Below are 12,413 nucleotides of genomic sequence, written 5' to 3'. Positions count from 1 at the left end.
TTGAGCTGTTCAGGGAGCTGAGGCGTAAAACTGAACGTGTACTTATGGTGGACAAGGAGGCCGATGTACAAGGAATCTGTGAGGGAGTAGAGCATCACCTGTGGTCAAGTGATTCTCATCCTGCTTACAGGGGAATTTGTGCATTGCGTTCCTCCAAGCCCATCCCTCCATGTACTGCAGTTAGAGCAGAGGGTGGTGGGCTCTTGACAGAGGAGTCTGAAGTGAAGGCCTGCTGGACCGGTTACTTTGAACGGCTGTACCAGGCAGATCCACCAGCTGTTGAGTTGGATGTCAGGGGTGTTACTATCTCTATTGCTGACCCTCCAATCAACTGTGATCCACCTTCGTTTGTGGAAACACAGGCTGCGGTGAACCGGTTGAAATGGAGTAAAGCTCCTGGGATCTGTGGCATCCACGCTTAACTTCTCAAGGCTGGTGGAAATGCTATACTTGTGTCGTTCCATGCAGTTCTGTGCTCTGCCTGGAACACAGGCATCATCCCAACTGACTGGAAAAGGGGCCTTGTTGTCCCTCTCTGGAAAGGGAAGGGTGATCGCCAGGACTGAAACAACTACCGAGGGGTGACGCTGCTCTCAGTGCCGGGCAAGGTCTTTGCTTGGGTAATTTTTGATCAGGTTTGCCACCATTTACTTGAGCACCAGTGCCAAGAGCAGTCAGGCTCTACTCTTAAGAAATGAAGGACTAACTGTATCCTTGCCCTTCAGGTCCTCACCGAACGCAGAGAAAAGTTTCGACAGGGGCTGCTTGCAGCCAAAGTTGATCCCTGCAAAGCGTTTGATGCAGTTAATTGGGATGCCCTCTGGCGGATTCTTGGTCTTCGTGGGGTGCCACCAAAACTGATCAATCTGATGTCTGAACTATACTCTGGTACTGAAAGTGCTGTGAAATGTGGTGGTACCATCTCGGACTTATTTCCAGCTGTAACTGTAGTTCATCAGGGGTGTGTACTGGCCTCCATACTTTTCAGCGCTTGTATGGACTGGATTTTGGGGAGGATGTCGGAGTGATCAAGCTGCGGTGCATCGTTTGGGTATGTCAAGATATCTGACAATTTCGCAGATGATGCATTCATCTTTCCAGAGACTCTGGATATCCTTTTGGGGCCCTCATGGTGCTGATTGAGGGGTCGGAGCCGCTGGGATTATGGGTTTCTGGTGAAGATGTCGAGGTCACGGAGAGATTCACTTACCTTGCCATTGATATTCATGTCTCTGCTGGCTGTGAGCCAGAGGTCAATAGACATCTGGGTCGGGCGTTGGGAGTCATGGATTCACTGGATCATGGGGTGTGGTGCTGTTAGTGCATGTGCAGGAGGACGAAAGCCTGAGTCTTCAGGTCCTTGGTGCTTCCAGTCTTGCTCTACGGATGTGAGACTTGGACTCTGACCAGGGATCTGAGACTGAGACTTAATTCCTGTGGTACCAGGTCTCTTCAGAGAATCCCTGGCTCTCGCTGGTCAGACTTTATGTGCAACGAGCGGTTGCTGAGACTCAAATAAGATTGGTAACCTGCATAGTCTGTGAGTATCAGCTGCAGCTGTACAGATATATGGGTCGTTTTCCTGATGCTGATCCTACTCACCAGATTCTCTCAGAGGGAGCCTCATGAGCGTACGAGGCCAATGGGCCGACCACATGCCTCATGGTTGCAGCAGGTTGATCAGCATTTCAAGGAGATGGGGATGGGCCAGGCATCTGTCTGGGGGATGGCCTGACGGAGGCCCCTAGAGTACCCGCAGAAAGTGGATGCAGCGACACGCTGCTCTGGCGCATGCTCCCAGACCTGACCTAGTGTTTTTAGTTAGTAAATGTCCATCTGACATTGTGACTTGTTAAATACATGCTTATCCTCTCAATATTTTATTTCAGGTGAGATCAGCAAATACGTACCAGTCCTTCAAATCATCAGATATATGTTTATATATCTGTCGTTTAGGATCCCGCTATATGTGATTGATAAAATGCGACCTGCTTCTTCGTTCACGGCCCTGTGCTTCGTATATTGGTGTTTTTTCAAGGGCGTATTCGTGATTTTTTTATTGTGAATCGTGAACCGTTGGGAACCTATCTCCCCTTTTTCCCATTGTAACAATGCATATATATATATATATATATATATATATATATATATATATATATATATATATATATATATATATATATATATATATATATATATATATATATATATATATATATATATATATATATATATATATATATATATATATATATATATATATATATATATATATATATATACGTATATATATATATATATATATATATATATATATATATATATATATATATATATATATATATATATATATATATATATATATATGTATATATACATATATATATATATATATATATATATATATATATATATATATATATATATATATATATATATATATATATATATATATATATATATATATATATATATATATATATATATATATATATATATATATATATATATATATATATATATATATATATATATATATATATATATATATATATATATATATATATATATGTATGTATATATATATATATATATATATATATATGTATATATATATATGTATATATGTATATATATATATATATATATATATATATATATATATATATATATATATATATATATATATATATATATATATATATATATATATATATATATATATATATATATATATATATATATATATATATATATATATATATATGTATATATATATATATATATATATATGTATATATATATATATATATATATATATATATATATATATATGTATATATATATATATATATATATATATATATATATATATATATATATATATATATATATATATATATATATATATATATATATATTACAAAAACTCTCATCTTGTATGTCTTCTTCTTTCGGCTGCTCCTGTTAGGGGTCGCCACAGCGGATCATCCGTATGATCCGCAGAGTGATTTGGCATATGTTTTTTACGCCGGATGCCCTTCCTGACGCAACCCTGGTCGCCTCTTACGACACAGGGATATGATACACCTATTTTTTAACCGGGGTATACACCGGCCCAGTATACTGGTACTCATTTCGCCGACCTCGGAAGGATGACAGGCTGAGTCAACCCCCTGGTGTATTAATTCAGTGGCTCAACGGGGCTTGAACTCAGGACCTCTTGGATCCCAAGCCGCTGCCCTAACCACTGTGCCAACACCAGGCTCAAATGTATGTATGAATTTTCCTGAAATCTTGTATCTTGTATGTATGTATGTATTTTCCTGAAATACAGCCAAAACGGTGCATGACAGTGCAAAAATTTTCGGCCCACATTACCTACCAGTCTCCTACGTTGTGCAGTATCAAGTTTCATTTTAATTGGGCAAAGAAAAAATTATAAAAAATATCAATTCCCGATTCAGTCAAGTACTCTTCGGGAGAATTTGATCAATGCAAACAACCTCAGCGGTATGGTTTGCTGGAGCTATCTTTTTTTGTTTTTTTTCTTGAAATGATTTATTTTAAAATCTGAAACATTTCGTATAGACAAAGAATGATTTATTTTTAAGCATAACATAAACATCGCCATTTTCATCTCATACTTCAGTGTTCATCTATGTTTTTATATATATATATATATATATATATATATATATATATATATATATATATATATATATATATATATATATATATATATATATATATATATATTACTAAAACTCTCATCTTGTATATATGTACATATGTATGTATGTATGTTCCTGAAATACAGCCAGAACGGTACATGACAGCGCAAAAATGTTAGGGCCACCTTACTCACCATTCACCTGCGGTGTGCAGTCTCAAGTTTCGTTAAAATTGGGCAATGAAAAAAAATTCTTAAAAAATCAATTCCCAATTCAGTCAAGTACTCCGGGAGAATTTGATCAATGCAAACAACCTCAGTGGTATAGTTCGCTGGAGTTATCTTTTTTTTGTTTTCTTGAAATTATTCATTTTAAAATCTCAAACATTTTAGTATAGACAAAGAACGATTTATTTTTAAGCATGAAATAAACATCGCCATTTTGATCTAATACTTCCGTGTTCATTAATCAATAAAATTGTGTTTGGAAGATTACGCACAATAATTTCTTCCACTTTGTTTTCTCCATTTTTTTTTTACATTGACTCGCATTATCAAGTTTCGTTCAAATCAGGCAACGAAAAATATTATTAAAAAATCAATTCCCGGTTCAGTCAAGTACTCTTCGGGATTATTTGATCAATGCAAACAACCGCAGCGGTATAGTTTGCTGGAGCTATCCTTTTTTTTTTTTTGAAATGATTTTTTTTTATCAATCGCTGTCACAATGGGAACCCAACGGGTTCACGGGTCGTTTGGTACATATATATATATATATATATATATATATATATATATATATATATATATATATATATATATATATATATATATATATATATACTCGAGGCTTGCCAGACAGCTGGCTTTATAAGCAGAGCTGAATGCCGCCGGCTCTTCTCATGCTGGAGACAATTTTGTGTCTGCCGTGATGTCATCTTATCATCTGTTCACCAATAAATCTCTGCTGAGCTTCTGTTTTGAGTTTTAAATGTATTTGAATGAGTCACAGACAAACGTACTCTTCTTCTTGCTTTACTCTCTTGATTCCGTCTTTGTCCTGCTTCTTTTTATCCCTCCACCTCAAGAAGTCACCCTTTTCTCATTCAAAATACAGCTTCTGATTTATTTTGTTTTCTGTGGATACATGGACTGAAGAAGAAAATATCTGTTTTTGTCTGAAAAAGACTTTCAAAAAAAATGTAATTTTGGTCAATGAATCAATGATGAAATGTATTTAAAATTGAGATTGTGTGTCACAATTGCCAATGACGGGACGATCAACACTTAAAATCGTACCGGGCGTCGCGTAAACGCCATGTCAATGGCACGATATAAAGTGGTGTGATATTGTTACGAATTTGGAAGCTTACTGCACACAACAGCCAGAGTCCTTATAGCTCAGTTATATCGGTAAGTATGTGTTTCTAGATAGAATCCATCCCCTGTGTCTAATGGGAATTAAGTGTACGTGCGCTGTGGGTTATTTTATAGATAGGATTTTTAAATCTCCAAATCCCCTCCACTTGCGGCCACAGAGTCTTTCAGCACTTGCGCCCTCGCCTCGCGGCCGTAGCATATGAGGCGAGGTCCTCGCATGCTTGATTCTACTTCCTCGAATTGGTCTGCATTCCAACGCCACGAGGCAGAATTGTTGTTTCTCAAGCAAGAGGGGTACAGACACGCGTAGAGGGGGCGGGGTTTTCCCGGCTCGGCCATAATCCCGCCCAGGAAGGGCGGACCCATGGAGGTCCCTGTCCAATCAGCGCCACCAAGGCCCCGCGCCGCTCAGAGCGGTCGATAAAGGACGACGCGACCCTCAGTGTGTAACTGTGTGTGTGGAGAGTTCTTGTGATTTTTCGAGTTTGGAGAGTTCAGAGTTCAGAGAGTTCTTGCGCGTTCTTGGGAATTCTTGAGAGTTCTTTGGAGGGAGCAGTTCTTGGAAGGCAGTTTTGGTGCGCTGTCATCATTGCTGGAGCTCTCAAGCCTGGAGTCTCTGCTGGCCTTCTACAAGGAGCGACCCTGGATCCGCTATCCACCATCCAAGCTCCCACGGACCACGGGTCCCACACTTGCAGTCACGGGCCAAGCCGCACAAACTCGGTCAGGTACCCTGACAGACCTCTGACCCCCAGCTCGACTATCCCCTTGGCTGCGAGGGTCGGATAAAGACCAATTGGGTCCTTTTTATTTTGAGTGTGTGTCTGTATGTGGTGCCATCCTATAAGTAAAACTGTTTAAGTGTGTCTGATCATTGTACATTGCATTGGAATATAGTCAGATAACTCTGCTCTTCTGTGTTCCCCTCCCTGCCTATTATAAATAAATATCCATTTTTTAAAAATGTATCAGCTCGTTTCTGTGCTTCTTTCATTGGCTTAGCATGGTGCGTGTTGGGAAATTGGGAAACGGTAAATTGTGCATTTGGATCGACGGGTCTTGGTAACCATCCGCTCGGGTTACACACGGTTCGAGCACGATAACGGCTCGTTCCGCTCGATGCCTGCCGAGGGTGTGAATTCCCCGGTAGCTTTGCCACGTGGATACTTATGTATATTGAAGTTGGCAATCAACCCTATTCCACGCGGCCGAATTATTGGCAATTCACGGTCCTGTAAGGGACCCGTGCCTTTCGGAGTTCTCAGAGGAGCACGATCTAAATTCCGGGTGTTCGGTGGAGCCGACTCTACTGCTCCACCTTGCAGTCGTGCTCGCCGCCGAAACTCTGCACCACAACAATATTTGCATAACATTCGCAAACCTGAAGTTGTGAGCGTGGATTTCTGTCATTGGTAAATATAATGTTCTTTTATACCAGGAAACCATTGTTAGTTTCACAGAAGAAAAAAAACGATGTTCGTTTCACACAGGCTTTAATCAAACTCCACATCGCCACAGCATGTCAACCCGCCATTTGCCTTCATTTCTTCCTGCATCAATCCTTAATACCTTTACACAATCTCTCTTACACCAGAACACCATATATCTCTCTCCAAGCACACACCTCCCGGAGACACCCGAAAATGTCACATTATATCTGAATTGGACAAATTAACACTTTTCTAAGAGTCGCAAATGCTTGCAAGTTCGATTCTGGAACTTAATTTTTGTAATTCTGCTTAGTTTAAGTGATTCTCGTGGTGATCGCATGTGCAGAAATGAAATAAAGCAACAAACGCTGACTCCGGGTACCAGACCTCACAGCCTGTGACTTCATGCTGTTTCCCAGTATGAGGTTGCCTTCATAAAGATGTCTTCTTCTTTTTCTTTCTTTTGCTTTAATCCCAACAGGTGGGGTCAGCCACTCTGATCCACCTTCTCCATTCTCCTCTGTCTTCTGTATCTTCTCTCAATCCCTTGTTCTTCATATCTCTTTCCATGACATCCCTCCACCATAATTCTTAAAGACTGCCGTTCTGCAAACAAAAAAATCTCTCCAGTCAGCTGTGAACACCACATTGAATGAGATTTCAAAGAATGCCTTAGGACCAGCCATTGGTCAAAATTTGCTTGAATGAGAGTGGGTCCTTGAACATTTTGATATGTCCTCATAGCTACATAAGTGGTATATATGTATGTATGTATGGTTGTATATTATAGCAGAAGAAAGAACTAAAAGAAACTTTGTGCTTGTGTTTATGGTAACATTAGCAGGCCCAAGGTGCTGGAATGAAACCATGGAAAGATGTTACTTCTCTGTTCTCTCACAAGCGAAGTGGTCGAGAGAAACTACCAAAGAATAACTCTCCTCTGCTGGAGCAGTAAGCATGACATCACAAGCAGGGGATGGTGGGTGTTCATTGCAGGAGGGTGGTACGACGGGCCAATTTTCTGTTTCTTTACCATAACTGATGTTTGTTTTGGTGTTTTGCTAATTCCCGAAGAACCTTTGCATCGTCATAATGATAATTGACAGTCTCAGAAAATATTTTCTCCTGTTGAAAATTTAAAACAAGCGATTTATTTTATCTGGATTTTATGAGTTGGACACCACGAGCATGAATCGTGTTCTGGTGGGTTGTTTGTTGCTTTGTTGTTTATTTGTTTTAGTGTACACAAGTTGATCTGCTACTTGTTTGGATGCACAGAGCAGGAACTGTCACTTTGAGCGATGGTGATGGAAGCACAAGATTTGATGGCTGGGCAAAGTATGAACCGCTGGAGCGAAAAGACGTGCCGGACCCCGGGAGTCCTTCTTGCGATCGAAACAACTCAGAACTAGGCCTGGCGCGCCGTGTCCGAGCTAGCTCGGATGGCTGGAAACCACTGGAGTCTGGCTCGCCACCAAAGGAAGCTGTCGACCAGGCTTGGGAAGCTGAAAGCTGGTTGGCTGGTCTTGCTGACAACAGCAAAAACAAAGGCTCCGGATGGAAGAAGATTGGCAAGACAGATGAGGCCTGGGACTGGAATCCAATATATTGATACAGTGGTCCTGGGAGGCATTGCTGGCAAGTGAAGAGTGAGGTGATCGAAATCGGACTGACATCATGTTTGCATTCAAAGGATTTTTTTTTTATTGTTCTATCAATGAAAGGGGTGGTTAAATGCTGGGGAGGGGTGGGAATTTGGGAGATTGTGGTGTTCTGAGGGGGAGAATGAAATCGGACTCGATTTGATTTTCACATTGGTTTGCTAGTTTCAGACGTGAATGTTTCTACAAAAGATGCGACAAGTTATAAAGGAAGGAAAAGATGGGACATGCATGAGGAGAATGGAGACTGTAAAAATGGAGTTATGGAAGTGACGAAGGAAAACTGCCACCACCAATGTAAAGGTGTGTTCTTATTGCTTTGTTCTGACTGCGAGGCATGTCACCATATCCCAGATTTATATTTATGTTTGCAATGCTGCTCTGCCCGGTCGTGCCTGATTCTGCGTTTGCTCCTTACTTTGCATTTGCAATGTTTACTTGAAAATAAAACCAAGTGTTGGCCTCTTAATTCATTGAATGCTTCTTTGATTTGGCAAACTATGTACGTACGTGCATTCAGTGCAGGAACCGAGACGTTTCAACGCCCATTGAGCTGATTAATAATTAAAACAAATTCCAATGCCTGTATTTTATTATTGGTCTTAAGCCTCGTATCGTGTAGAGTGTATAATGAAATGCAGGACAAACACGTCAGTGTATTTTTGCATTGCTTGTTTCTAACGTTTTGCCTTGGTTTTCATTCATACTTTTATGCTCCTTACACTGCACTGGGATGAATGATATGTGCTTTAGTATTTAATGGCTGTGTTGGTTTGCAAGATCTGAGCACATAGCACATTTATCTGGGATCCCACATTCAAATCCCATATTTTTGGCTTATATGTTATTTTTCTTTTTTTTTCCCCCTCTCCCCTCTCCCCTTCTCCCCTCTCTCTCACAATGAGTCGTCACCACAATCAAGTGTGACCTGAAAGTAACGAGGCTATTTGGCCCATTATTGCCGTGTTGCACTTTCGAGTTAATTTTGCTGCAGTTGTGAAGGATCATCTTGTTTTACTCAAGTCAAAGTCAGCTGATTTTGTCAGGTGACGAACTTATGTACGTATTTGTATATATACTATTCAAGTGAATTTGTTTATTACCTATGCCACCGAATATGGACAGAGGTTATGTTTAAATGTCTGTCTGTGAGCAGGATATCTCAAAACGTTATGGACGGATTCAGATGAAACTTGGTGGACATGTTTTGTGTGTGACAAGGACAAATTGATTCCATTTTGGTGAAGATCAGTGGGATCAAAACGTCAACTGTTCAGTGTGGTGGAGGTATGCACTCTGCCGAGTGCTGTTCTTCAGGGTGGCCACAATGTCTTGTCACCTCTTGTAAAAATTGTGCCATTGCTTTTTATCATATTGGGTGACAACAATGAATGGTTCTACAAGTTATACTACATACATCTGCAGTGCTCTTTTACTTAAGTACACATTTTACATAATATGACACAAGCCTTAAGTGTTCAGTGGATCCGTTTGTGCTCCATCATTGTCATTACAGAAAATAATTTTCTGCCATGTTGTGTGGGAAATTTTCCGGAGCATTTGTGCGGTGAGACGATTAAAAGCAAGTCTCACTTCACATGGTTATGTTCACTCAATCTGAAAAAAGGGAAAAAGGAAACTAATTAACACTGCACACAAAGACAATGTCACACCTTTTACAAGGGGTGACTGACAAAACATTGTGACCACCCTGTAGTTTCACATATTTTGGAATATGATCGAAAACCAAACATAATGATAATGTTCACCTCACCTGGACGGCTCACACTAATATGTGAGATGATTAACATTATCAGTAATTTTGCAGAATTTTCTGGTTGCTGTGGCACCAAATTCAGTGTCAAGAAAAGTCCGAGGAAGGCTTGATCTTGCGTGTTGCAGTCTCTAAATGTTGTGGTAAAGAGAGCCTGTTGGTGGTGACGAGGGTACTGGCCAAAACTTCTGAAGCCAGATTTATAACTGAGATAAAAAGTGGTTTTGAGAGCTGGATCTGTTAGTGTTGAGCCTTGGGTGTAAGACAATGTATGTCAGCCCACTTAATGGCAGATCACTGCTAACGAAAGATCACTGCTGTGCTCATGTCCTCTCACTTTTCTAATATTGCCTGGTGAAGAAACCTCAGGATTGACAGGGGATGTGGGATGTCAGGACAGCACAAAACGAGGAATCTTTAGTGATATAAATTTAATTCACGAAGGGTGGCATCGGAGCAGTCGAGAAGTTTCTCAACCTGCAAGAAAATGGTCTCCGCAAACTTAGGAATGCCTAATTATTTCCTCTTGCTGTCACATTACATGAAATCCATCCACGTGAATATGCAATCCAATGAGAAAACATCCCAAAATGCAGAGCCCATCCACATCCGCTTTGTACTCCAACTAAACTTCACAAAAACAGCTTAAAGCTAGAAGGGCACTCAGTAGAGCGCATACCTCCGCCACGTAATGCCTGATCCACGAGAACATATCGGGCCCAATACATTTTTGAAATATCATACTATTCAGTACTATATCGTTTTTGGCCTGATCTCTCAATGGTGAAGAATCACTTTTAAAAATAAATAATTCTTGAATCCGGATTCGGATCCTCACCAAAATCAAATCAATTCGTCCTTGCGACACACCCAACATGTCCACCAAGTTTCATCCTTATCCCTTCATAACTTTTTAAGATATCGTGCACACAGACAAACAGACCGAATGGGAACCTCCTTTACCTTCGCTGGTGGAGGTAAAAATGTAAAACTTGTTCATTTATGTTCTCCATATTCTCATAATAAAGGTTTGTTGAAAATTTGATTACAAAAGCTCAAATGATAAAAAGGTTATGGCCTGAACAGACAGACAAGAGGTCATACATACAGAGACCAGTACTTGTGAAATCAGTTGCTGTGACCTTTACCTTTGGTTTTCAAAAACAATAGGAATCTAGAATTTGATCGGTGAACCAGTTCAGTGACCCATTATACAAATGCTGTTCAAACTAAATCAATCGGATGAAAATTGATGATTTTATGTGACCTTGACCTTTGTACGAAATTTTAATTAATGTTCTCCATATTCTCATAACAAGGGTTGGTTGAAAATTTGATTTTTCAACGAATGGATGCCAGATGCAAATCTGCCCAAATAAGGAATTATCACATTTACGATGAAAAAAACAACCAAATTCTGTGATTTTGAATGAGTAATGTGTCTACTTTCATGTAAAATCAAATTGTACAAGACAAAACTCATATATAGGTATCGATGGCTGGTTTATTATTCTCTTTTTTTTAATACAAATGCAGTAAGTCGTAATAACAAAATGAATCATTGTTTTTCTTAAAATCATATTTTCTTCCATGATTAATGGGTAATTAAAGCTATTTAAGTATCGATTTCTCTCAGCAGAATTATGTGTGTTCCAGACATGCATTATAGATGTTCAGTTAAATATGACTCCCTTTTCATGAAATTGTGATGTTTATTGATTTCAGCATTACATGCAACAATAGCTCGTTGTTATGATGTCAGAGTGACCAAAATCTATCGTATTGCTTTATTACATTCTTTCATTGTGAATCTGCACCTGCTGTTGGCTTAATGGTTAGGGTGGTGGGCTTGGGATCCGAGGATCTCAAGTTCAAATCCCACTCATCTATGAGGTGGCAACTGGAAGCTTCATCTGGATGCCTTGGCTTGCTCTGGACGACCACACAAACTCTGCGAAATGGGGGCCAATGCATCTAGCAGAGATGAAGAACTTGCAAACAACTGCACCACAGGTTTAAATGCAGAGTTCATGAGGAGGAACTTTGTGGTAAAAATAAGTTTTTTTTCAGTTTAACCAAGAGGTGCCCACAGACCAAGCTACTGAGTGGGTGAACAGAATGTGCAAGCTCTCAAATGGAATCATTGGCATCATCAAAACTGATCCAGCTCACAACAAGTTCTGTGCAATGTGTTGTGAAAGAGCAGCAATATCAGGTGCTGTGTCCCAGTTATTTGGACTTGAAGATGACAATGAAGATGAGCACATTTCGACGCAGGAAAATGATCTCCAATCTAAGCTCTCTCAAGATGTAAATGCAAAGAAGAAATTGCAATCATAATTTGAACAATTCAATGTGTTGCAGGTGAACGTGCTTCCAGATTGTCAAGATGGTGATGATGATGAGGTCTCAGAGAATGATTCCATGCTGATTGTTGTATCTACCAGTTATGTACCAACTGAAGAGATAGCCATCGATATGGGCGATGCAAAGGA

At 39.6% G+C, this 12,413-nt stretch overlaps 1 protein-coding gene across 1 annotated transcript in view; it reads left to right on the top strand.

Annotated features, from left to right (window-relative positions):
* Positions 1-8,613, top strand: part of LOC147012666 (ADP-ribosylation factor GTPase-activating protein 1-like) — a 57,434-nt gene extending 48,821 nt beyond the window's left edge. The window contains exons 11-12 of the mRNA XM_085853725.1: positions 7,325-7,434; positions 7,762-8,613. Coding sequence (XP_085709851.1) covers positions 7,325-7,434; positions 7,762-8,095 — 444 coding nt within the window. The 3' untranslated portion in view covers positions 8,096-8,613. The remainder of the gene's footprint in view (positions 1-7,324; positions 7,435-7,761) is intronic.
* The last annotated feature ends 3,800 nt before the right edge of the window (positions 8,614-12,413 follow it).

Source organism: Eptatretus burgeri, chromosome 14 (genome assembly GCF_056783735.1).
Source record: "Eptatretus burgeri isolate ZD-2024b chromosome 14, Ebu_testis_v1, whole genome shotgun sequence".
Lineage (NCBI taxonomy): Eukaryota > Metazoa > Chordata > Myxini > Myxiniformes > Myxinidae > Eptatretus > Eptatretus burgeri.
The sequence above is the reverse complement of the archived record's forward strand: the minus strand, read 5'-3'. Positions and strand labels throughout refer to the sequence as shown.